Source organism: Lynx canadensis, chromosome X, assembly GCF_007474595.2.
Source record: "Lynx canadensis isolate LIC74 chromosome X, mLynCan4.pri.v2, whole genome shotgun sequence".
NCBI lineage: Eukaryota > Metazoa > Chordata > Mammalia > Carnivora > Felidae > Lynx > Lynx canadensis.
The window spans coordinates 106,711,269-106,738,353 of NC_044321.2; the positions used below are offsets into that span (position 1 = coordinate 106,711,269).

At 38.8% G+C, this 27,085-nt stretch overlaps 1 protein-coding gene across 4 annotated transcripts in view; it reads right to left on the reverse strand.

Moving 5' to 3' along the window:
• MBNL3 (muscleblind like splicing regulator 3) overlaps positions 1 to 27,085 on the reverse strand; it is a 117,022-nt gene that overhangs the window by 63,619 nt on the left and 26,318 nt on the right. For all 4 annotated transcript variants that reach the window (XM_030305862.2, XM_030305863.2, XM_030305860.2 and 1 more), the window contains exon 2: positions 4,464 to 5,330. In XM_030305862.2, the coding sequence (XP_030161722.1) occupies positions 4,464 to 4,640 (177 nt within the window). In that variant the 5' untranslated portion in view covers positions 4,641 to 5,330. The remainder of the gene's footprint in view (positions 1 to 4,463; positions 5,331 to 27,085) is intronic.

Sequence of the window (27,085 nt, forward strand, 5' to 3'; positions counted from 1 at the left end):
AATAAGGTCTTTAGTTTAGTTAATAACGTCGTACTAGTGTTAATTTCCTGGTTTTGATAACTGGGCTGTGCAAGGCATGTAAATTGTTGACATTACCATAAGCTGGGTGAAGGGTATGCAGGAACTCCTTGTACTATTTTTGCAACTTTTCTCTAAGCTGGAAATTATTTCAAAATAAAAAATTTTTAAAGTTAGGCCGAGCTATCAATATGTACTTGTTTAGGTACTAATTGTAATTCCATTTTTCTTTCAGCAGAAGTGTTTGAAATGTCCAAAACAGCATTGACTTCTACCAGCCAAAGTTACTGCCTTTTCAAGGTCAGTGTTACAGAAGGTAGAGATCCTTAAGTACAAAGTTACTTTCGATGAGTCTCAGGACGATAGGTGCTATCTATGTATCTTCATAGTGCAGTCAGACCTCTCCGATCCATGGTTCTCAGTCTTGCATAATCCAGTGACCTTTGGGATTATGCTGCCAGGAGTCTTCTGCTCCCAGTAAGCTTTCCCTTAGAAAACAGGGATGAGGTCAACATTCAGTCAAATTTTCAACTAGTGAAAACTGCTGTGACTAGTGATACTGATAGAGAATATACAGGTCACTCAGGACCATCTGACCCACAAGGATGGACTCACATCCATATGCCTAGACAACAGCTTTCGCTTGTCAAAACGGGATTATGTTTGTGATCATATGCGATGTTTGAAGACACAGTGTGCAGCTATTTTACGTGTGTTCTGCTTTCGGTTCCCATCTTTTGGGAATGTAGATGGGTTGACACGACTGTCGTCTGACTATGCCTGCTGCTAAGGTCTTTTCTGGGAATTTTCGTTACAAAACTACTCAAACAGGGGGAGTAGGGTGGGCAGATGTAATGGGTGTTGATCTGCCATAATGAAATAACGACAGCATTCGCATCCTTCTTGGATAATAGGTGGTCAATGTTACACTGCTTCAAGTATCGGACGGAGACTTCAAGACATCATGACGCCGTTGAAGCGGAATACATGAAGGTAACAGTCTTGGCTATGGAAATAATCACAAAGATTCTAGTGTAGTATTTTTACTGATGATCTTGCATTAAATGTAAGGGACATTCACTGAAAGAATCAAGCTACCTCAATGGCAACCTGTCATAACAAGAAATTGGCACAGAATGGGTTAAGCAATATTTTGGAGAGATTCTGAAATAAATTGTGCCAAGCAGACTAGGCAATTGGGTCTAAAACAGCCGCATATCCACATGACACGAGACTCTTTTATGTAGCTGGAAATTAATCTATGGGCTGCACAGTCTAGATCTCTATCTGAAGATGGTACAACCTTCATCAATGAACACTCAACATTCATGGCGTGATGGGCTCAGCACTTCAGCACAACGCACAATTAGCCATCAAGCTTGCCCTCCTTATTTGTACAACATTCCCTCGTTATGAGGTAAGTGTAGAACATTGTGTCTATTGTGCCTATTACGAAGGCAAAGTACCATCATCATCTGGTAGAGTACCTAGTGCTAATGGAATCCTTACAAAAACAAAACACAGAAAACCAAGAGCAGCAGCCCAAAACTCATCAAATGATTGCTTCAATTATTTGACCACTCATGGAAATAGAAACAGTGCACAGATGCATTTCAAAGGTGTTTCAATTATACATACTCAAGGAGGGTAGTAAATGTTGCAATAAACACAAAGGTATGTTATTTGTGTATTATAGATATGATAGTCATACAATCCACATAGTTCAATTACCCTCAACTTTGTATAGCATTCATGCATATCACGGATACGGAATAATATTAAAGCAGAGAACCACAAAGCTTTTGGGCAGACATGAGACTGTTGCAAATGTGCTGTCTGAGAGGCAAATTAATTAATTGTTTGAAAGGCTTTGTGTATTTGAAATATTAAAGTTTTCATTAAAATTTGAAAATGTGAGGATTGTGTAAATCGTCTTCATCCTGTGTGATTGGTCATCAAGATATTAACATAATGTGAAAATTGTTTTAAAAACACTGGATGCAGTGAGTAGACATGTATTTAAATAATTAAATGGCTTGTTACTATTCATTGCCTATTATCTATGTGGTCTCTGAATTAAACATTTTCCAAGCTTTAAAGCGGTGGTGCAGTATGTGTTTTGTTAACAATTGCTTTATTACTTTTCTTCAAAATGTTTCCTTTATGGCAGTCTTTAAGTGGGTGAACTGACCTAACGTATACCAGTGATTAGAAGGATCACATATCTCCTTCCACCACACGTCTGGAAAGATAGAATTTGCAAAGCCTGCAAGGAACTCTCTATCAAAGAGTAAACTAAAAAAACCCGGTGATACTCGGCTTGAAGAACTAAGAAGATACTTGTGGCAACTGGATTAGGGCATGTCTATTTGGAACATGCGTTTGCAGTTTTCGATAACAAGCCCTAACTAAATAGAACTGCTCTGAAGAACTCCTAAAACTAACATCTTAGTGAACTGCGAGAAAATAATCTTTCATTTAACTCACTCTTAGAGTGATACATCAGTTCTCATTTATGTCACCTCGTGGACTCTCCAGAGTAATCCTGGAAGTTCGGCAGAGAGGAAGTAATTTAAGCCTTATCAGATTGAGTAGCTGAGGTCAGCCACAGTAGTGAGGCTGGGACCATACCCCAGATCGCCTGAAACAACATATGCACACTGCCGAGTGTTGTGCCGGACCCTCTAGGTGCACTGGATGAAAGACATCTCCTTTCCCTCCCCAAACTAGCCCCATGCTCTTTTCTGCTTCAAGGCATTGCCCAGTAATGCAGCAGGAGATTTAAGTAATACACGAAATAATTGTAGATGAAACTTGAGTGATATGAAGTGTAAAGAGAATAAGCTCTTTAATTATAATATGTGCTGCAAATAGGACCAATTCAGACATTTTCCATGGTAAAAATTACTGTTTTTTTTTTTTTAAGTTTCTAGGGGTACCTGGGTGGCTCAGTCAGTTGAGTGTCCCACTCTTGATTTTGGGTCAGGTCATGATCTCATGGTTCCAGCCCCATGTTGGGATTCTCTCTCTCCCGCTCTCTCTGCCCCTCCCCTGCTCCCTCTCTCTCTCTCTCTCTCTCTCTCTCTCTCAAAACAAATATACATTTAAAAACTAACAAGTTTCCATTCTTGAACTGGGAGGGTCTGCAACAAAAACTAGTAACCACAAAATAAACTAAGGTAACTAGTTATGTAGGATGTCACTTGATAAAATGCTCTCTGAAGAAATGACCACACAAAGGAATACGTCTCCTTTAACTGATGAAGCCACAAACAAAAATGTTAATGAGGTCAAACTGGTCATGATGAGGCTAAAACAATATCAAAAAATTGAAAAGTTTCTTATTAAGCTTAATTCATTTCGATGTATTTTTACAAAAATAAATCTCAAAGGCATCGTAGCGAATCTTATCAATTTCAACCAGGAATCGACTACCACTTTTACTTCTATGCTTTAATATATGCATCTTTATCCTTAATTTAAAGATACCTATGAATAAAACATGAAGATCAGTGCATTCCCTTGTTCTGCAATCATACATGTTCCATTCTACATAATATCTCCTTGGCCCTCATATTTTGTTTATACTCTAGTACATAATGTTCAGGTTCGATGACCCTGGCAATAGGGGATTTCTTATAAAATGTCCTCATAAATCTGAAATTGGTTAATCAACAGTTCAGGAAGAAAATTAAGTGAACCTAGTTTGCTAACAATGTTTAAGTTAAAGGTTCAAAATATACTTGACTAAGAAACTTTAAAATGTTGGGGGGTGCCTGGCCAGCTCAGTGGTAGAGCATGTGACTCTTGGTCTTGTGGTTGTGAGTTCAAGGCCCACACTGGGCCTAGAGCTTTCTCAAACAGAGAATAAAAATCTGAAATAAAACTACCAGTTATTTGGGACACCTGATTGGCTCAGTAGGAAGATCTCAGGGTTGTGAGCTCAAGCCCCACGTTAGGTATAGAGATTACTAAAATAAACTTTAAAACCCGTTTTCCTCCCGCATGGTGAGATTTCCACCTCATACTCTTTCAGTCTGACTTGTCTTCTGAAAGCTGACGGGCCCCTGACAAGTATATTTGATAACATAGGTAATAAGCTATAATTCAGCAAAGGGCTTCTTTAGGTTCTGTGAGAATTATGATCACTGTGTTCACAATTTAAACCATATACAGACAAGTAAAAGTATGGTAAAGCTGCAATTTCTCACTCCTACAAAAATTCTTTCATTTTCTTTTTCTTCAACTCTATCCTGATCACTGGGCTTTGATGAGATTAGCTGTAATCTGGCTTAGTTCTACAAACCCAAAGTCCATAGCCTGTCTTAAAAAACAAACAAAACTCACCATGTCCATGCTATTGTTAACTTTACTAATTTAAAAGCACATCACACAGACATCAAGAAATTTAAATTGGATGTTACATGCATGTAGAGGAGACTCACCTTTAAAGAATCAAAGCATGCCACCACACGACCATTTTCCACGTGGCAAACCCTCGGCGGATGGGCAAACTTGCAATCCGCATCAGCTCGCGAGCAGGTTCCTCTCTGAAATTCTCTGCAGACTTCTAAAGTCAGCCACTTGGTGTCACGAACCAGGGTGACATTGACAGCCGTCATATTGAAAGCAAAGTTAAAATCAAGGGCACCCTCTCTAGGACAGCTTTACTGCTGTTAAAAGGTCAAAAATGAATTCAAGCTAAATGTGAAGAGATAACAGGTTGCTTTGGTGAAATGCTTCTTTGTTAGCACTTAGGTTTTCATTTAAGCCAAAATTTGGTCTAGTCAAACAAAGAGCCAATCACAAAATAAAACTTGTACCGGAGTAACTAAAAATCAAATTAGAGACCAACTCCTAAGAAGGCAACCAGAAAGGTTAAGATATTGAGTGTTTAATTTGTTCCTCTGCTGAAGTTCCTTCAAATAACTGGCAGGATTTCAAAAGAATCCTATGCTCTCCGGTTGATGTTTTCAATTACTCGTGCAAAAAGCATATGCTGGTGGCTGCCCTTCAATTTGTGGAATGGTCTCAGATCAAGGGGAGAAAACTTTTTCTTCCTATTTCTTTGATTTAATGATTAATATTGGTAAGGATGTCAGGACTGTAAAAAAAAATTGCTGCAAAATCAGGAGGAGGGAAAATGACCGTGAAAATGGAGAATCAAAGGGAAAAAAGAATGGGCACGTTACTGAGAGTGAACTACAAGCACACCAGGTTGGGAGAGGGACAGGTCGGGGGGGGGGTCATAAAGAGACAGTTCTAGAGTGGAATCCAAGCAGTAGTTTTCAGAAAAGGCACTTTTCAGAAACCTGCAAGAAAACAAAAATAAAATAAGCTGATATAATACTTCTGTTTTAAACCTTAGATTTGGAAAAGAAGTATCATAGCCTATTTAGAACAGGAAGCATCTAGGGGGGCCTGGGTGGCTCAGTCAGTTACACGTCTGACTTTGGCTCAGGTCATGATCTCACAGTTCATGGGTTTGAGCCCCGCATAGGGCTCTGTGCTGACATCTTAGAACCTGGCTCCTGCTTTGGCTTCTGTGTCTCCCTCTCTCTCTGTCCCTGCCCCCACCCCCATCTCAAAAATAAATAAACATTAAAAAAAAACCAGGAAGCATCTAGATACTGCCAGTGCAACAGTTGCCCACTGTCAATAAAAGGAGCATTTCCCAGTGTAGAGTAAAATGAGGCAGCCACATAGATTTGCTGTTGAAATACAAGACTGGGCAAAAGCCCAATTAAAAAGGAAAAATGATGGTTTCATTTTTATCTGTCTGGGGACAGAAACTCATTTGGGGGTTCACTGCACAGCAAATGCCAGAGCTGGACAGGACAGCCCCTTATGTGCGTCTCCAGTTTCCAGAGGCTACCGAAGACTTGTCATTATCCTGCCTTTACTGTGGTATGATTGAAGGCTTGATTATCTGCTCTCAAAACCCAGAACAGGAATTCCTAAGAAAATTTCACTTGCTCTCAGAGGTAACTCTATGTGTATATTTGAGATGTAATTGTTGACAATCATGTAAAATGGTCATGACAGAACTCGCTGGACCCCCAGCGGTAAATGTGGTAGGGGAGAGGATGTGACATGTAAAATGTGCTTCAGATAAGAAAAACAAATCCTTTGAAAAGATGCTGGTGTTCTTTTTTTTTTTTTTTTAGGTTAATTTATATATTTTGAGAGAGGCAGAGACAGCGTGAGTTGGTGAGGGGCAGAGAGAGAGGGAGAGAGAGAATCCCAAGCAAGCTCCACACCGTCAGCACAGAGCTCGATGTGGGGCTTGAACTCACGATCCATGAGATCATGACCTGAGCCAAAACCAAGAGTTGGAGGCTTAACTGACTGATCCACCCAGGCACCTGTTTTGTTTTGTTTTTGTTCTCTGTATGTTCTATTAGTTCTTAGTCCCTTTAAAGGGATATTGGAACAAATCAGAAGGAAGTTTCAGCATATACAAATGAGTGAGACAGAAAGCATGGTTCAGTCATACATTAAATACTGTGCAGCTTTAAGGTTTGCAGTTTAACCCAGTGTCAACCGGCAACAATTTTCAGGAACTCAGCTGAGAGAGTAGATAAGAAGTTAATTTATTAGCATCATGATGTGAACACATACTGAAATAACAGGGATTTTGTCAAGTAAAAGTAAGCTCTGAGTATCAGGCAAACCAACTAATTGTCAACTTCATCCAAAAAGCAGAAACAAGTTCTTGAGAACATTTAATTTTTTGAACAATATCTTTACAGGGTTTGGATTTTCTGTTTGTTTTTCTGCATTCAAGATGAGACTCAATATTACCTAAGTTTTTAGATATCAGTGGGAAATTAAGTATCTAGACAATTCATGCAAGCTTATCCTATCATTCAAGGGCAAACGTATTTCTCTAAGTCATTCTTTACAGAAACCTTTCTAAAATATATTATATGTAGTGGCACCTGGGTGGCTCAGTTGGTTAACATAGGACTCTTGATTTCGGCTCAGGTCATGATCTCGTGGTTGTGGGATCGAGCCCCAATTTGGGCTCCGTGTTGAGTGTGGAGCCTTCTTGATCTCTCTCTCCCTCTCTCTCTCTCCCCGTCTGCCCCTCACTCTTTTCCTCCCTCCCCCCCTCCTTTCTCTCTGTTTCTCTCTCTCTCCCCCAAAAATAAACTTAAAAAATAAAATAAAGTGTATTATATGTAGTTTTGCCTTCTTACAAAAGACTGAACATAATTTGACCTCTAGTTGAAGACGTGGGGTCATAAATGTCCTAGGAAGTATCACAGTTTTCCTCCTTCAGTGGCAGATTGTCACCTGTCACTTCTACTATCGCTTCTCTTCCAGCCACAGTATCTGCCATTGTGGATTGCCCAGCTCCCTTGTGGAAAACATAACAGCCAATCACGAATGCTGAATATGAGTTAGTTTCTCACTGAACATGGGCCTAAGGGGCAAAGTGCAGGGCTTTCGTGCAGCAAGTCTGTGACTGCTGTTGCTGGTTTGGGGGCCCTTTTGCAATATGTTCCATGTGGGGTCATGTTCTAGAAGGTTAAGGCTGTCAGGCAATGACCTCTAGGAAAATATTTACAATATTTAAAAAAAAATTAGCCAGATGGGGTAAATGTAAATGAAAACCCCAGTGTGATACTGCTTCACATGCATTAGCATGGCCATAATAAAAATGAGAAAAATTGGAGAAATCGGAACAATCACACATTGCTGGTATATGCCCCACACAACTGAAAGCAGGGCCTCAAAGAGATATTTACGCACTCACGTTCCTAGCAGCACGATTCGCCATAGGCAACAGGTGGAAACAACCTGTGTGTCCACTGACAGATGAACTGGATACACAAAATGTGATATACCCACAAAAGGGAATATTATTCCGCCACGGGACATACCTTGAAAACATTATGCTAAGTGGTAGAAGCCAGTCGCGAAGGCCACATATTATATGGTTCCATTTATATGAAATATCCACAAGGCAATATGAAATTTCCACAGAGTTGGAAAGCAAATGAGTGGTTGTGAGGACTATGGGGAAAGGAGAAAGTGGGAGTAACTGCTTAATGGGTACAGGGTCTCCTTGGGGGGTGATGAAAATATTCTGGAATTAGATAGTGGTAACAGTTGCACAATTTTTAAATATGCTAAAACCCATTCACAAAATTGTACACTTTCAATGGGTGAATTGGATAGTATGTGAATTACATATCAATAAAGCTATCATATTAAAAAGAAATCAAAAGATTATAACCAAAAAAAATGTCTCATGAGTGATAGACGTGGCTACCCCCAATTCTCCTTAGACTCTCCTTTCTTAGATTCTTTCTTAGATTCTCCTTAGACACAAATTCTAAGTAGTGTCACTAAGTGGAATTTCAAGAGCAAATTAGTTTCCACACTGTAGTTGACTTAGTATATTATGGAAAGTACTCTAAAAGAGACTATTATCTAAGTTTGTAAGTTTATGTTTAAAAATAGATTCAAATTTAATCCTACAACTAAATTATATAGGCTGCCTGAACACATTTGAAAGAAAAATAACCAAAAAGGAATACACACAGACACACACACACACACACACACACACACAATTTGCTTAGAACGTAAACAGTGAGGGTCTGGAGGAAGATTTTTCTCCAGAGGTCCATCGCGTATAGAAACAGATAACAAATAATGAATTTGAATTTTGAACTTTTAGAAAAGAAAAATGCAAACAGAAATTGGACTCTGGCCATGCGTTTTATGTAACATGGGGCAAAGGGAGAAGGAATTTTCTTCTTTTTGAAATTTGCCTGTCACCTCTGAGGGGACCCTGGCCAACTCTTCCAAACAGTCCTAGCCAACGCATGTCCTCCTTCACACCTGAAACTGGATTTGGAGCTGGCACAGAAGAAGTGAGGTGCAACAGCTAAAGGGAGCTGGTGTGCCGAGAGAGAGACACTTCTCTCATGTAGCTCTGCTCCTCTGTCCATATACAAAAGATGGGGGGGCCATTTCCCCTTGTATTTTAAAGAAGATAAACTGTGGGGAACAATACAGCTTTATGTTTACTAACTTACTGTTGAGTAACAGGAATATAATTTTGCTTTTTAAAAAAAATGTTTATTTATTTTTGAGAGACAGAGCACGAGCAGGGGAGAGGTAGAAGACAGAGAGGGAGACACAGAATCCAAAGCAGGCTCCAGGCTCTGAGCTGTCAGCACAGAGCCCAACATGGGGCTCAAACTTGCCAACCATTAGGTCATGACCTGAGCCGAAGTTGGGACGCCCAACTGACTGAACCACCGAGGCGCTCCACAAGTTTGCTTTTTATGATTTACGGTCCTCTAATGTAGAACACGAAGAGCTACCATTTCTTGGTATTTGCTAGTTCACAAGTGCTTTTATTTCCTTGATCTTGGGAGTTCTAAAAAATAGTACAAAGCAGGAGGGATCACCCAAAAATACCAATGAGAAAATGAAGCCCAAAGAGGTTAAACAACTTGAGGCAACATCTGACTTCAAATCTCATGCTTAGATCCTGGCAGAGAAACGTAGTAGAGATCATTTCTTATTTCTTATCTCTCTTGGGAATCTTCCATTTTAATTTTTTTAGAGGGGGGGGCATGAATGGGGGAGAGAGCAGAGGGAGTGGGAATGAGAGATAGAGAGAGAGAATCCCAAGCAGGCTCCACGCTGTCAGCACAGAGCCTGATGCAGGGCTGGATCTCACAACTGTGAGATCATGACCTGAGCTGAAATCAAGAGTCAGACACTTAACTGGCTGAGCCACCTAGGTGCCCCTCTCTTGGGAATCTTAAACAAGAAAAACAGTCATATTTGTGTAGTGCTTATGATTCCTTCTCAAAATTATGTTCATGTCTGTTGTATCAACATCTTGTTAATTTCCGTGAGTTGTGCTGCACCAATATTTATCCAGCATCTACTATGAGCAAGTCACTGTTCTAGATGTTGAACAAGATAAGGTCCAAGCCGTCATGGAGTTTCCTAGGCTCATTTAAATGTAGAAGAAAGCTAAGGCACCAAGAAGTGAAATGGTTGTGAGAGTTTATGAAGAGCTGGAGGCAGACAGTAGGTCTTCCAACCTCAGCATAGGCTTCTCATTCTCCATCAATGGTACACCAAGCACTATGACTTAAGAACACTCTTAAGCACACACTCAAATACTACTACTGCATCAAAATGCATCCCCAAAAGGAAGACCTCAAAATTACTCACACCAAGTCTTACGGCTCTCTGGATTCCTCTTGGAGATGGTATTATGGTCCCATTTTACAGATGGGAGAAACAGAGGTAGAGGAAGAGGAATTAATTTAACTTGTACAACTTCCCATAGCTCGTAGGTGATCAAGCCATGGTTCAAACCCAGGCAGTCTGAGTCCGGAGTCCTCATCATAGGCCCTTAACTTCTCTCCCTTACTAAACTGTAAATTCCTTGAGGATAGACATCATGTCTTACTGAGTTCTTCTCATGGGAAGTTACAGCCTTGCAGCCGTCCCCAGGATTCCTATTTTGAAAGGTCAAAGAGTAAACGGGAATTTGACATTAACCCTTCTGTTTACCATGCCAGCAAGCAAGGTTTGTCCATTGAACACCCTCTAGTCTGGCTGAGCTTTGGCCACCTCTGTCGGTTTCAAATCAATGGGACCTGTAGAGTCGAACATTTTCTCGCAATTCTAGCTTTCAGATCGGGCTGCTAATACCTGGCATTCTTGTTATCTAGAGCATTCAGTTTCTATCAGGCATGGTCTATTCCTGCTCATTTGATTGCGGTAAGATCTTTTCCTGGATTTAGAGTAAAAATATGGGATACCCAAATGATTTCTATTATCTTCAAAGAGTAGGTTAATCTTTGGCATGTTTTTGTCCAATAATTGGTGTGATGAAACTGAACTGGGAGGTGATTTCACTTGGATCCACAGGGAAGAAACATTCCCTATGTATTCCCCTTTGGAAATAAAAGAGTTCATTTTGACTATTAATTAATGCTCATCTATAAGAATTCTAGAGAAGACATAAGGAAAGTATAAATGTTTTTACTTTACAATTATAGATACACTAGGTTCATTATTTAAGTGCTTCATTTGAAAAAGTAGATTATAGCTTTTTAAAGGATCCATACCTTCTCTCATGAAGTTCGCCTTGAAGGCAAAACAAAAGAAATAGATACTTTGTATCTGATGGATCTGATGGAAATAGTAACTGGTTCCAAAGCTGTTTGCAAGGCCACTTCTCCTACACTTTCCTTGTCTCCGCCTCTCTTCTCCTTTGCTGCCCAAGCCAGCACAGAACATGGAAACGTTGCCAAAGCCTGGTTCCGAAGATCACAAAGATACCATTTGGCACCTACAGCAATATCTGAGGAGGCATTTCTTCCAATGCATTTTATCAACCTCCTGAGTAAACAATGAAAGCCATGTTTTCCTTCCTTCCATTTTAAGCTTTCCTTACATCTACACTACCTTGGAATTTCTCGTGACCATTTATTTTGGCTCTACGAATATATGCCACACCGGCCACACACTGCTTGAGTTGGCAAGTTGACAAGGTTGAAAAGCTTTCAAGCTTTCGATTTTGCTTCAAGTTCTATTTCCCTCATGTGCTTTGGTGAGTGGTCCACCAATACACGTTCTTTAAGGCATATGAGGAGTGTTCAGCAGTGCAGATGATCTCATAGGCATCCTATGGAAAACAGTTCACCGTCTGAAAGAAAAGGCTGTGAAAATAAGGATATTTTGCCTCTGTACAGAACTTTCTCATTAAGTGTTTTTTAATTAAAAAATTTTTCTTTTTTTAATGTGTACTTATTTTTGAGAGACAGAGACAGAGCACGAATGGGGGAGGGGCAGAGAGAGAGGGAGACACAAAATCGGAAGCAGGCTTCAGACTCCGAGTTGTCAGCACAGTGCCGGACAGAGCCTGACATGGGGTTCGAACTCGGGAACAGGGAGATCCTGACCTAGGCCGAAGTTAGATGCTTAACCAACTGAGCCATCCAGGCGGCCCAAGTTTTTTTGTTTGTTTGTTTGTTTTGTTTTTTTTTAAAGCTTCATTGCATTTCCCCCCACAATACTCCTAGGGCAATACATTTAATATACCTTTTACAAAAAAACAGGTAAGCCAAGTTATCCCATTTCATAAAGCAATTAAGAGACCCTCCCCACCTCAGTTCATACATATGGTTTTGTCTGAGGAGTTCACCTATGTTTTTAAAAAAATCTAATGTTTATTTTTGAGAGAGAGAGAGAGAGAGAGAGAGAGAGAGAGAGTGTGAGCAGGGGAGGGGCACAGAGAGAGGGAGGTACAGAATCTGAAGCAGGCTCCACAGGCTCTGAGCTGTCGGCACAGAGTCTGACGCAGGGCTCGAACTCATGAACTGTGAGATCATGAACTGAGCCAAAGTTGGATGCTTAACCAACTGAGCCACCCAGGTGCCCCCCCCCTTTTTTTTTGAAAAGGTATGCCTCTTTTCAATAATACATGAAATTATGAGAACTCACTAATAAATGCCATTTAAATAGTTTAAACAAATCCAATTTAATATAAATTCACTAAAACCTGGATGCTAAACACAGTTATTGTTAAACAACACTGCTTAATTGCTTGCTTGCATTCATGGGACAGGAGGCCCAGTGGCATTAAAAGTTCTTCACTCATGAACTGGATTTGAACTTGAAGTCAATGGGAATGTAACATATTTGGCAATTCAAATCCTATAACGCTCAAGCGTTTGAGATGAATGAGATAAAAAATGAGTCCTAAGACTGATGGCATTTAATTATATGCAGGATGATTTTGCCAAAGATTCATTCAACAGATATTTATTGGGCATGTAATATGACCAGGCATGAATCTAGGTATTGGCTGGCCATGGATGGGGAGGGGGAGGGGCAGAAATAAACAAAAAAACCCATATCCATTATTCATGTTATCCATTTAAGAAATATTTAGGGGCGCCTGTGTGGCTCAGTCAGTTGAGCGTCCAACTGCGGCTCAGGTCATGATCTCACAGTGCATGAATTTGAGCCCTGCATCAGGCTCTGTGGTGACATCTCAGAGCCTGGAGCCTGCTTTGGATTCTGTGTCTCCTTAACTCTCTGCCCCTGCCCTGCTCTCTCTCAAAAATAAAGATTAAAAAAATTTAGTAAAAAAAAATATTTATTATCACCCTCTAAAATTCAAGCAAATGAGGCCTTCAAAAATGTTCATGTGTGAAAATATCAATCAACCAATAAACATTTATTGTACACCAACTGTATGCACAGACTTGTGTCACTGCTTCTGGGGAATCAATCAGGAGAGGTGAAGGACATCGCTTCTGAACCGAAGAAGCCTCTATTGAGTTGGGGAGGCAAGAACAACATAATGTGAAAGAAAAGCAAACAATGTAGATCATTGAGAGGAAATTCAGGAACACTAACAACAAACGCAGTGAGAACTCTGAGGGGAGAATGTCACTCAGGCCTGGCATAGTCATCTGTTTTCAAAGAGGAGAAAGTGGAGTTGGCCCTTACAAAATGAGAAGGACGTAGGTGGGAGGTGAGGGGCAGAGAGCACTCCTGGAAAGAGAAACCATGTGAATGAGGGCAAGGAAAGAGAACACTAGTTGCACTGTAAGATGGCGGGCAGACAGGGGCTGGCTAGAATGGCTAGTTCACACTGCGGAAGGGAAATAATGTGTGGGTAGTTTCCAAAGGACGCAGAGAGCCACTTGAGGAGTATATGTTTGTTACGGAGATAGGAAGCCTCCCTCAAAGATTTTAAGCAGAGTAGACATTTAGTGGCCATAAATGTAGTAGTGACAATGATGTGCCCTTGGAAAATTGTTTTATTTAAGGAGCCCACCACACAGAGCAAAGTATGCCTCCGACATACTCCGGAAGAACTAAAGCTCATAGTGATCCTCCCCACTTCACAGGCGGTGTTAGGCCAGGCCAGGCAGTGATTAAGTCAGACCTGCATGAAAAGTAGGTAGAGAAACAAACTGAAAAGTGCAGCTTCCTGTTTGCATTTTGCTAACTACCCGTTTGTTGTTGACCCCGGTGGTTAAGGACATGTAACTGTATTCCTATTTTCTGACCTGACTCAAATACTTTTCAATCTTAATCTCTATAATGGAAATTCCTTTAATGAATGTGGTGGAGATTTCAAGGAGGATTTTTTTTCCCAGTTACATTTTGTTACAGAACTAGCTGGTGCCAGGAGTTAAATTTACATAGTAACTTTTTGGCTAAACTGGCATCCTATAAATTCCTGCTACAGGACTTTAACTAGCAGCCCAGGGGTTTGAAAGTGTTTGTGCTCCTCCCGAAGTACATAGTGAATTGAATTCAATTGAATTTTCTAGGCCAATTAATCACTGATAAGATTTGGTTGAAAATTCCCTGTTTTACCAAGACACACACACACACACACACACACACACACACACACACAGTGCAAAACAACAATCAAAAGCTATCACTAAATGTTTATTTATCCTTTAATACTTATAAACAGTCAAGTAACTGTCTAGGGAAACTTGTGAGTCACATAAGGATGACCATTTATCAGAGAAATAAATGGAAGTAGCATCTAAGCAATTTAATGGTGTAAAGGAATTCATCACTGTATCTAGTAGGCATCTAGTGAGGGCTTCCTTACCTGAATTCATCACTGGTATTATAGCCAATAAATTAAGGTCCTCAATCTCAATACAAAATCTCCGCTCCCTATTAGAAGTGCTTATAAAACTAGTAAAAGAATAGAGGACAAAGCTTTGTGGCTGAAAATGTTGGGAGAGGAACAAATGTATCCTGATTTCAAGGATTCAGTAGTTTAACACATCAATGTCAAAACCTCTGGTAGACTTGAAGAGAGTTTTTTGGGAAAGTAGATTTTCCAGGCACACGTACACACGAGTTGTACCCTTTGTGTCTGAAGTTACTTCTGCTAGAGGCATTATTTGTCATTCATATGATAACACCTGACTGAAATATATCTCTATAAACCAATTGGCTAGAGTTGATTGGGAAGCGGGCTGCTCTCGAAAAACAGTTAGTAGTGAAGAGTTGGGAACACAGCCAGCACAGAATCTTACATTCAGCTTCTCCCAATCTCCACACAGGCCTAAGAGTATCCTTCCTTGAACGCCTCTGAAATAAGAAGCCCAGGGGTGCCTGGCTGGCTCAGTCAGTGGAGCGTGTGACTCTTGATAGCCGGATGGTGAGTTCGAGCCCCACGACTGGTGCAGAGTTTACTTAAAAATAAAATCTTTAAAACATTTTTTTTAAAAATAAAATAAGAATTCTATTTTTCTCTTGATATTTCAGAGAGATTTCTGCTGGATTAGAAATAAGGGGGCTTTCTTTATGGAAAAGTTTAGAGGAAATGTAAGCCAGGATAGCTTTTTAACATCTTTTAATTGCATTTTGGCCAAGCAGTCAATGCCTTTGTTAACACCAAAGAAGACATGTAACTGTTTCTCAAGGTCAACCTCAACAAGTAGAGGGGATTTAGAGAGAAAATTGGTTTAATTATACCATGAAAATGGAAAGCGACACCTTAACCGTGAAATGGAATATTCATCTTCAAAAAGAATAATTCTGTGAAATCTATCAGTTTCAATTCCGGTTTGCCTCAAAAAATGGGGGAAATAACTTCTGTGCCTCCTTCTGTAAGGTGTGTGATTTAAATCCAGATTTCAGGTTTTTAAAAGGAGGGTACAGAAAATCAAGTTCACATCAAATATGAAAATACTCCAAATAACTCTAAATGAGCTTGCAACATTGGCTCAAAGCCAGTGAGGAACAAAGTAACCTATTGATTACTTCGACCTTGAATGGAGGCCCAGAAAGGTTCATCTACTTGGCTAAAATGCCTGAAATTGTTAGTGCACACATGAAGAGCTTGTGATCCAATTTCATCATATCTTCTATCTTGGCAACCTGTGATCAGAAGTTGAACTCAACCATCCTGTCTCATTTAGTTTCTTTCACTGGAAAGAACTCATACCCATACTGCACTTTAATGTGGCTGTGGAGGCATTTCATACTACTGAAAACCAGAAGGGTCCTCTCTGTAGCTTTGAGTCTTTGGGGAAAAGCAGTCCCTTGCCTCTGAGATTTTATAATCTGAGATTTATTGACCCCTGGGGGTCTGTGTCTTCCGTTAATTGCAATGCAACTTCTTTGACATCTTCTTTCACTTTCAGAGAATACCACCTTCTTTGCACACCTGATTTTGACCCAGCTGCCTCTCTATTGGAGGCTGCCCAAACTTTGGACTGTGTGTTTCTACCATCAGGTCTACTTGATCCTCTCTAATTTTGAAAGTATTTTAGAATCAGACTCAGTTTACCTGCTTCTAACCATCTGATGCTCCTGGCCACAATCTGCTGCTAGCCAAAACATACCAGCTCACATACCTCTCCTTTAACCAAATGTTTGGTTTGGGCTTCGCTTTCTACGTTTCTACCTATGAGGGCCCATTTCTCCCGCTGTCCTCTGGCCAGGATGAACATATGTATGAAACATTCCATAAAGATACTCTCTGCATCAATTTCCAATCAATTGGGATACTGGGGAATTTTACTGAGTAAAAATTCCAAGAGTGAGCGTAGGGTTCACCCCCAAACCACTAAAAACACAATGAGGAGTATAAATTTGCTTTGCTGAGCCCATTTTATGATGTATTCTAAAGCAGTATCTTGGTTATTAAAACAATTGATATTCCTTGATATTAATAATCGTTGACATTTATGGAGCTCTTATTCTGTGCCAGACACTATGTTAAGTGTCTTATATTCATTATCTCATTCAACCATTCCAATTACCTACTGTGAAGTAGGTAATATTAAGGAGCAACATTACAGTCTAATTTCAAAACAAAATCTGTCACGAATCTCAAGTCTACACTTGTCACCAAATAGTGCTATTGAGTTTTTTCAATATTTAAAATCCTCAAATGTCATAATAATAGAGTCCTGGACACTAATTAAAAAATCTCCAGTTTCTCAATTTTCTTCCCAGCTTCCTGTAACTACAATATGAAAGCTCATTATTGCCTATCCATGGAAGCCAGAGGATCCTGAATCGCCCATGATTTTTTGAATATATCTTCTCATGCATGTCTGGCAAATAAGGTAGAAAGTGCTTGATACGCAGGGTTTAAAATCACCCGTTCAAGAAAACATGTGGTCCAGAAATCTGGCATCCAGCTGGCAGAAGCGAGGCATAAAAGCCTTTGGGCATACTAAATCCCTCCCCCCGATAATAAAAATTCTGTACAAACAAGTGATCCAAATCAAAGTGAAAATTTTGAAGCAAGTTTTAGAAATTGTGAAAAACTGCGAAGCTACAATACTACAACAAATGCTAATATGTAAGCTTGCTGTATCAAAATCTGAGCATGCCGATAATAAAGAGAAGGAAAAATAAAACAGATTTCTTTACACGAGGGCTTCAGGATCAGAGCTGAGTAAGAACCTGAAAAGAAAGCAGGGATTTAAAAGCAAAACTCCAGGAAAATGCTGAAGTCAAACCAGCAAGGAAGCCTGTACACTGAGGTAAGCACCAACATATAGATTAAGAATCATTTAAAAAGTGGGGCACCTGGGTGGCTCAGTCAGTTTAGCGTCTGACTTCAGTTCAGGTCATGATCTCGCGGTTTGTGAGTTCAAGCCCCACGTTGGTCTCTGTGCTGGAGCCTGCTTCCGATTCTGTATCTCCATCTCTCTCTACCCCTCCCCTGCTCTCTCTCTCTCTCTTAAAAATAAACATTAAAAAATTTTAAAAAATCATTAAAAAAGAATCGACTCCGCTCAAATGGCCAAGGAAAAAGGAAGAGAAGGAGCAATAGCCTGAATATTGAGTTAAAGAGAGCACTTACATTTATACTAAGGTGAACAGAATGTCCATGAAAGCTGATGAAATTCTATACTGTAGTTACCATGTTGTGCTCGTCAATTTGAAATCATTTAAGTATGCCTTATAGAGATGAGGCTGAAATTAAAGTTAACATTATAACATCTGTATCATTGAGTACTGATGGACTGATTATGATTAAATCTGTCATAAAATTTAATATATCAGTGGAGACCAAAATGCCTCGATTCTATTTAAAATAATAGTGTCATAAAGTTTCTCAGAATAATAGAAACTTTTCACGTCACACTGACATAAAACGGAGCTTAAATTCTCAGGGTCCAAATATGGATGGCATTATCAATCACATGTAATACCAAATCCTGTTCCACCAAACACATTCAAGCCTCAAGCAACAAAGGAGCTTCCACATCAGTAATCACTGAAACAACACAACTTGGTTTATCAACTTTGCCAAAGTCAAATAAAACTCTCTTATGGAACAATATAGATTTTGACAATTCTAGAATTGCAAGTAATCCTGAAAGATCAGGCTAGTGAAATACATTCAGGCAAGTAAATGAAAGACTCTAACCCCCCCAGGGTAAATCGCTCATATCCAGTTACAGAATGCATGGTGATAATAGTTCTCTGTAATTTCTCTTTCATAAATACATTCCCTGAATAAATATTTATTACGGACTAACTTGGGGCCACATAACTAGAGGTCAACGGCATAAACAAGGGCAAGCCAACAGCCCCTCATGTTACATTTTACTTTCAAAATTTCAAAAAAATTTCTAAGAGATAATCTGAGTGAATAGACATAATTTTAGGAAACCAGATGTTATATACCCTTTGTTTTTGAAAAACTTATCTTTATACCCACAAGGGTTTCTGATGAATAAGCCAAACCATAATATCATTAGGAAATCAGCCATTCCTTGACCATCACCCTTGGGTATCTTCCCATTATCTCTTAGGCTGCAATTCTCTCTCTCCCCTAAAAGATCCACGTGACTTTTCTATATTCCAGTTCTGCCTCTTTCTCAAGGAGGGCTTCCTAAGCCTTCATTGCTGGAATATTCTCCCCCTGATGTCTCCTCTTCCTCACTCTCACTCTTGCACACACTACAATATGGCTTCCAACCACACTATTCTATTAAACCCCCTGAAATTCAATTATTTCATTCAAGAACAACACTAATTTGAATTAAACATTGCTAGAACTGTAGGTATATTTACTATTACCCACCCCCCAGCACAGTACCTGACCTGACTAGGTTCTTAATAAATACTAGCTGAGTTGAATATTATATAAATAACAAAGGTGGCAGTATGCAAAGTATAGTAGTTACTCATTAAAAATCTTGACTTGTCAGCCGTGTAGAGGTAAGAGTCTGTATATTTAAAAAACAGTTTTTCTTTGTTTGCTCTACAAATATGTATTAAGTACTGTGTACAAGGTATTGGACATGGTCCCTATTCTCATGGACTTTAATGGTCTAGCAAATATTTGTATGCTACACACTTAAATTTGTTTTTTAAATATACATATTTTAGGGTTTTATAGAATTATGGAATGTGCCTCCTTAGGAAGGGAGAATTCCCACTCATTCTCCTAAGGCCAGCTTCTCACCTCCACCAAGCAACGGGGATTATCAGGCTCTCAAAGCACTGGTCAAACAGAACTCTCCACCCTGAGCTCATTGTATCATAGCCGTGCGGCTATTTTTGTGAACCGCTTCGGGGCAGGACCTACACTGGCATCGTACTGGTATTAGATGGGGTAGATGGATTGTCGGGAGTTTGAAGACAATGAAAAAATACAAATGAGCAAATTACGGTATTTATTTGACGTTTCAGGCTTGACTTTCGCCAAAGTAAACATTTAAATAGATTCAGTGTGGGAGAGTGCAAAGGACCTAGATGGAAAACAGTAAAGGGATGCCCTAGGGACAGAAAACAGAGCTGATGTAACAGCATCCTTAGAGGCTAGAGTAAAACTTGCCCAGATATTAGCAACATCAATTAATTAAACGGGAAAAAGTTTTATATAATCCAAATAAAGGTACAGTGCTTCAAGGTAGCAAAAACAAACAGAATAAATGACTTCCATTCAGGTCTTTCAGCTGCACTTTCCCCAGATCTTGAAAAAGGAAATTTAACTTCATAATAAGTAAAGTGCCATGAAAAATGGGAAACTTTAAACAACAGGGTATTTACTTATGGGAACAGAAAAAGGGAAACAATTAAATGTCCCTGCCTTTTTTATAAACCCATCAACAATACCCCACTATAGCACTGTGGTTGAGTACAGGATTTTGGAGCTACTAGTTGGAAGACCTGGGGCAAACTACCTAATCCATGTGTACTTCTGTTTCCTCATCCAGAAAATGGTGCCAATAAGAGCATCTATCTAATAAGGTTGTTTTCTAGCTTGAAATGTGTTAATATTTATAAAGCACTTACTATGGTGCTTGGCACAAAATAAGTAAGCAGTAATTAAGTGCTTCTGAAATAAATCACCTCATCTTGTTCAATACGGAAATAAGAATCTAACAAACTTCATCCCGTTACTTAAAAATAATTATAAAAAATTTGTAAATGTTTTGTTATGAAGGAAGCCATCAAGTTCCTTATATAAATACTTTTTAAAATAAGGAACTCTGGAGATGAACAAGAAAAAGTAAAGGCAAGAGGTCGACCTGTTTTCTCTTTCTCTGGAAGGATCTGTAGGCAGAAACTAGAGAGTCAGAGAGAGGCACATTTTAGCTAAACACAGCAAAGGGCTGGCTCACAGCTTGAGCTGTCTAACAGTATGCCGGACTCCTTCACTAAGTGGTACACTCCTCTTTGCTGGGTTTCTATCACATGGCATGGGAAACTGGGCTAGAAGTAGGAAAATCACCATATCAGGCGAAGATGCCATGAGCTGGTAACTTTATATTACAGTATCAGGGAGGAAGTGCATTGCCAACTTGTGTGCTACGTGCATAGCACTACATTTGGTCTTTGGATGACAAGAAACGCCTACAAGACAGATTCTCTTCTCTTGAGGAGCTTATACTCTAGTGGGAAACATAATCTTGCACCCCCAGATCACTAGAGGTAGCATACAATTCAGTTCTGAATCTCCTTTATAACCACAAACTCCTAGAAATCTAGAATGACAAGCTGTGCCCTCTTAGAATACTTACTCTTATCTGAAGGTAATATTTCTTGTCAATCACAGTGACTGGGTCTCTGCAAGTGAGAGAAAGAAATACCCACCACAGAGTTCCAGTTTTCCTTTAATGTGCCTTCGAAAGTGTTGTCTACCAATGTCTCCCAAATGCGGAGTACCACATTGATAGCAGCAGGTCCAGGAAATGCACGAAACAAAGACAAAGACATTTTCATTATGTATAAAGATCTGCCCTTTTTATTGCTAGTTGAGTTGTTCAATCATGAACCCAAGCAAGACCCGAAGCAAAGACGCATTCCCCACATTTCTGCTTTAATATGAGCCTGAGTCACAGACTCACAATGTGAGCAGTGATGACCTACAGGCCAATTCCCTCATTTTTCAGGCAAGACAATAGGACTATAAAGAATAAATGACTTGGCCACAGTTACAAAGAGAGTCAATGACACTGCCAGCACAAGAGCTCAGTTCTAATAACCAGAGTTGAATACTTAGCTCTATACCTTGGAGAAGTTTTAATCTCAGTCTCTCAATATCTCCCTCCCTCCGTTAGTGTCTGATTCCTTCTTTCTCCCTCTTTCTGTACTCCTTCCTCACATTTAAACTCTTAATTTTCATGGCATGAGAATATACATGATCGTAAGAACCGAAGCCACTATGTCTCTACTCAAAACCATCCTTTTTATCTGAATGGGAAGTTGAAATAAATGCTTTCAAATGTTCAGAAGAAACAGAGTAATGGACTGTTTTTACAAAGCAGACTATAAAACTGCCCGCAACCTGCTAGGGAAGTTAATAGATAATCTTTACTATTTGATGCAAATTAGCTTTTAAAACAATCCAAGCATCAAAGTCCAAAAGAAAGCAGGAGTTCGAATGAGTTATAAAAGCTGGCTGGTGGAAGAGAGACCACCACAGGATTTTTCAGAGACCAAAGGAAGATACAGCTACATATCTAGCATGTATATTACACTGCTGGAAACCAGTGTGTGTGGGGTATGTGTGTGCATGTGTGTGCACCTGGGGTGTGTCTGTGCATGTATACATTTGTGTATACATACGTGAGTGTCTGTGTCATTGAGGGAAGGGACAGAATCTTAAGACTGCTAGCTAAAAAGGAGCTAAACCTAGTGAGACACTGGACTGAACACATGACATAATTCTTTCCTATATAAAAAGTGCCAAGAACTTTGGGGCGCCTGGGTGGCTCAGTCAGTTAAGAGTCTGACTTCCGCTCAGGTCATGATCTCACAGTTTGTGAGTTCGAGCCCCATGTTGGCTCCGTGCTAACAGCTAGGAGCCTGGAGCCTGCTTCAGATTCTGTGTCTCACCCTCTCTCTGCCCCTCCCATGTTCATGCTCTGTCTCTCTCTGTCTCAATAATAAATAAACGTTAAAAAAATAAAAAGTGCCAAGAACTAATAGTTCACCTGAAATCTAAAGAAATAAGACTTCAGTCATCTAGGGCAATTAGAACTAGCAGCAAAGCAATTAACTAGAGCAGTAGAAGGGAAATCTATAAGCAGAAAACCTACAGGAAGATGTATTTAGGCATATGGCCCAGAGATTTTTAGTACACAAAGTATTTTGATTAAAAGGAAAGTTTTCCTTAAGGAAAAACCAGAGAAAACACATGAGGTTATCAACAACGAAGATGGTGAGAGAAAGGTATTAATTATGCACTTCATCTCTTTAAATACTGTTTTAAATTGTGTATCAATCTACCAATAATTGATAAGTGAATATTTATATTGACCATTTTAATAATAATTTTCATTGAAAAAAGCCTGATTCAGTTGAATGCTATAAACCTGTTAGCCACAGATGGGAAGCTCAGATGGTGACAATTTACAATCGGGCACCACCTGGTGGCAGCTTGTAGAATTACAAGCATAGTGGCTTCCTTTCCTAAGGCTACCTCTGTAAGCATAATTTAAGAAATACGTATCCAAGAGCACACTGTACATGCTGTACATGCTGTATTAGCCAATTTGAGAATAAATTATATTAAAAAACAAAAACAAAACATATTTATCTATCTAAATAGATAGACAGACATAAAAGAAGAAATACGTATCCCATTAAAATGTCACCAAAAAACCAAAACCATGACTTTACAATGACTGCTTTACTCACCTTGGTGGTATTTAAACTATATACAGATTATTACAGCTGTATCAATTGCATATGAATTCTTATCAATAGATAATGTTTAGAAAATGAGTGGATTTCTCATTCATAATCCAACAAAGATAATCTGTATAGATAGTAAATTTAACAAAGGCTCAGCCATCACTGTACCTAAAAGCAGTTGGGGGCACCTGGCTGGCTCTGTTGGTAGAGCATGCGACTCTTGATCTCAGGATCATGGGTTTGAGCCCCAAGTTGGGTGTAGAGATTACTTAAAAATAAAATCTTTAGGTGAAGAAATAGGCAGAAGACATGAATAGACACTTTTCCAAAGAAGACCTCCAGATGGCTAATAGATACATGAAAAAATGCTCAACATCACTCATCATCAGAGAAATACAAATCAAAATCACAATGAGATACCACCTGTCAGAAGGACTAAAATAAACAACTCGGGAAACAACAGATGTTGGTGAGGATGCAGAGAAAGGGGAACCCTCTTGCACTGTTGGTGGAAATGCAAACTGGTACAGCTGCTCTGGAAAACGGGATGGAGGTTCCTCAAAAAATTAAAAATAGAACTACCCTACGACTCACCAATTGCACTACTAGGTATTTATCCAAAAGATACAAAAATGCTGATTTGAAAGGGCACATGCACCCCAAGTTTATAGCAGTACTATCAACAATTTCCAGATTATGGAAAGAGCCCAAATGTCCATCAACTAATGAATGAATAAAGAAGATGTGGTACACACACACACACACACTGGAATATTACTTGGCAATTAAAAATAATGAAATCTTGCCATTTGCAACAACATGGATGAACTAGAGTGTATTATGCTAAGTGAAGTAAGTCAGTCAGAGAAAGACAAATATATGATTTCACTCATATGTGGAATTTAAGAAACACAACAGATGAACATAGGGGAAGGGAAGGAAAAATAAGATAAAAACAGAGAGGGAGGCAAACCGTAAGAGAATTTTAAATACAGAGAACAAACAGGGTTGCTGGAGGTGGGGGGTTTCTGGTCTAAATGGGTGATGGGCATTAAAGGAGGGCAATTGTTCGGATGAGCACAACACTGTGTGTTATGTGTAAGTGAGGAATCACTCGTTTCTACTCCTGAAACCAATACTACATTGTATGTTAACTAATTTGAACTTAAATAAATTTTAAAAATAAAATAAAATCTTTATATAAAATAAGATAAAAGTGGTTGGCTGAATTTTTTTAAGTGATAAGGGAAAAGAAATGAGGCATGAAATTAGGAACATAAAAAGTGGATGCATGAGAAGAAATAGCTTTTCTTCATCAGTTTTATGAAAAGATAAAACACGTTGTTGCCTGAAATCAGTAGATCATAAATTAGATTCAATTAATGAAAATACTGGGAGAAAAAATTTTTTTTTAAATCGTGGTTACTAGGAGCCACTTTTGGTACAAATCTTTTCAGTACAAGTCCTTTTTTGTCTTAATAAACAGCATAAAATAAACCTAATTAAATCTTTATCTCATTACTAGAGCTGTTATAATGCCTTAAGCATCCCTGGACATCAATTCTTATTAAGTTTAATAGAAGCTGTTGGGGTTTGGCTTCAATATGAATCGACCTTAGGCTATAATACAGGTTATTTTTTCTTATACTTAATCTCTGGTAAATTCATATTTTATTTCTCCTAATGACCAAATGCAGCAAAATTCTTATTGATTATGGGTTTCAGACAGTTGAGTTCCACTTAATTAATATTTCATTGCATTTGAGAAAATCTATCAGCAAGTCCTAGTAAATGGAAAGATATGCTCCAATAGAAATCCAAAATTAAATATATCTTATACACTGTTGGCGAAAATCAAGAAAACCTACTCCTAGGGGTGCCTGGATGGCTCAGTCGGTTAAAACGTCAGAATTCAGCTCAGGTCATGATCTCACAGCTTAGGAGGAGTTCGAGCGCCGTGATGGGCTCTGTGCCGACAGCTCAGAGCCTGGAGTCTGCTTCAGATTCTGTGTCTCCCTATCTTTCTGCCCCTTCCCCTCTCACGCTCTCTCTCTCTCAAAAATAAAATAAAAACCTAAAAATAAATAAAAATAAAAGAAAACCTGCTCCTTACAATTGCAAATGTTGATCAGATAACATAAAGAATAGAGGGATTCTCCATGTTCACATCTAGTGAAAACTAGAAATGAGATTTAAAACCCAAGGAAAACACTAATTCCATACCACATTCATTTGTTGGGTTATTTACACCAATAGAAAAATCAGGAAAACCATTAGTGATAAGTGGAACAGTACTGTCTAAGCTAAAGATGAAATCACACACACACACAAAATGTCCTATTGTGTTTCCTATCCAAATGCACTAGTTATGCTAAACAGAGGTAAGAAGAACATGCTTTAAAAACCATCTGATGCAACTGAAATGCCATTTTTCTAAAAGTAGATGGAAGCTGAAATGAAAGAACAGGCTTAACAAGGAAATAGAAAAAGACTAATGCAAAAAAAAAAAAAAAAAAAAAAAAAAAACTGAACCAAAATAGTTTTAGTGCTGACTGCATAGTAGGTTTTCAAACATATATGTTAGCATAAGTATCAGATTCTAATATGGAGCCTATCAAATAGGCCCCCTCAAGTAAATTACTTTAAGTATATATATTTGCACATAGAAAATTCTACTTCGGGCACATTTTGTAAGCTACTATGTATTTATTTTGTCATGATAGTGGTAACTCTTTTAAATAAATTAAAATATTTGTTGCTCACTACACTGAATGATACAGAGCCGAACTTAAGTCTTAAAGCTATGCTTTTGAAGAAATTGATGTAGTTTTCCCCTAAGCACACACAAGCAACATTTCCATCTGTATAATGTTCTTTTCAGGAGAATACTACCTCTAACGCACATCCACACGGCATTTGCAAATCCTTGCAGGATAAAGAAAGTGTCACTGTTAAATTTGAAAAAATTTCCACTGGCGAATTGAACCTCAAAAAACATTTTAAAGTGTTCTTCATCTTTATCGTTCTTTTAGTCTACATTGCTATTTTCTAAATAACGCAGAAGTATTTTGAAGCATGTATGATTTTGATAGGAGAATAATTCTCCCTCCAGATACAAATGCATTTTTGTGAAAAAAAAAAAAAGGTGCATGTGCAAAAATTTAATGGTGATGCCAGTTCATTTTAGAACTCTTCTTCACCAGGCTCCCTTAGACAATGAGAAAATAATTCTTCAAACATTTTTCATTAAAAAAGAGAACACAGAAGATTAATATTCTATATTCTTTACCCCCCATGAACTCTGAGTTTGGAAGTGCTTTCACGGAAAGTAGCTAGTTGTTTATAATGTTGGTTCTGATCCCAAAATAATTTTCTCAACACCATAATTTCTATGACAAATAATTTTTATTAGTATGGCTGGCCCATCAAGATACTACAAAAGTCCAAAAATTCATGTTGAGGTCTTATTATATTAACACCTCATTTATTGGAACCATCAGGCAAGGAAGGGGATCAATAAAAATGAGATTTCAAAAAGCAGAAACTCTTACACATTAATATTTGTCTCTCTTAATCCGTCAGGACAGAAATCTTTCTGGAATGCTTTTTCAAACGTTGTTGCCCCCTTAGACATAGAACAGAATAGAATACATAGAATAGTACAAACAAAATCATGCCTTTTTTGGGTAATTCTGGCTCATGATTAGAAACACCAGTCATGCTTTGAGGGATATATTGGGCACGTGGTTAAATTTTTGTTGCTGATTCATCAGGGTGCCCAGGAACTGTGCAGTGGTGCTCTGGTCAATGTTTATGTTCCAACCAATAAGGCAGAACTCAAGTCAGTATTTTATTTTATTAAATTTTTGTTTAATGTTTATTTTATTTGGGGGGGGGGTGCGAAAGAGAG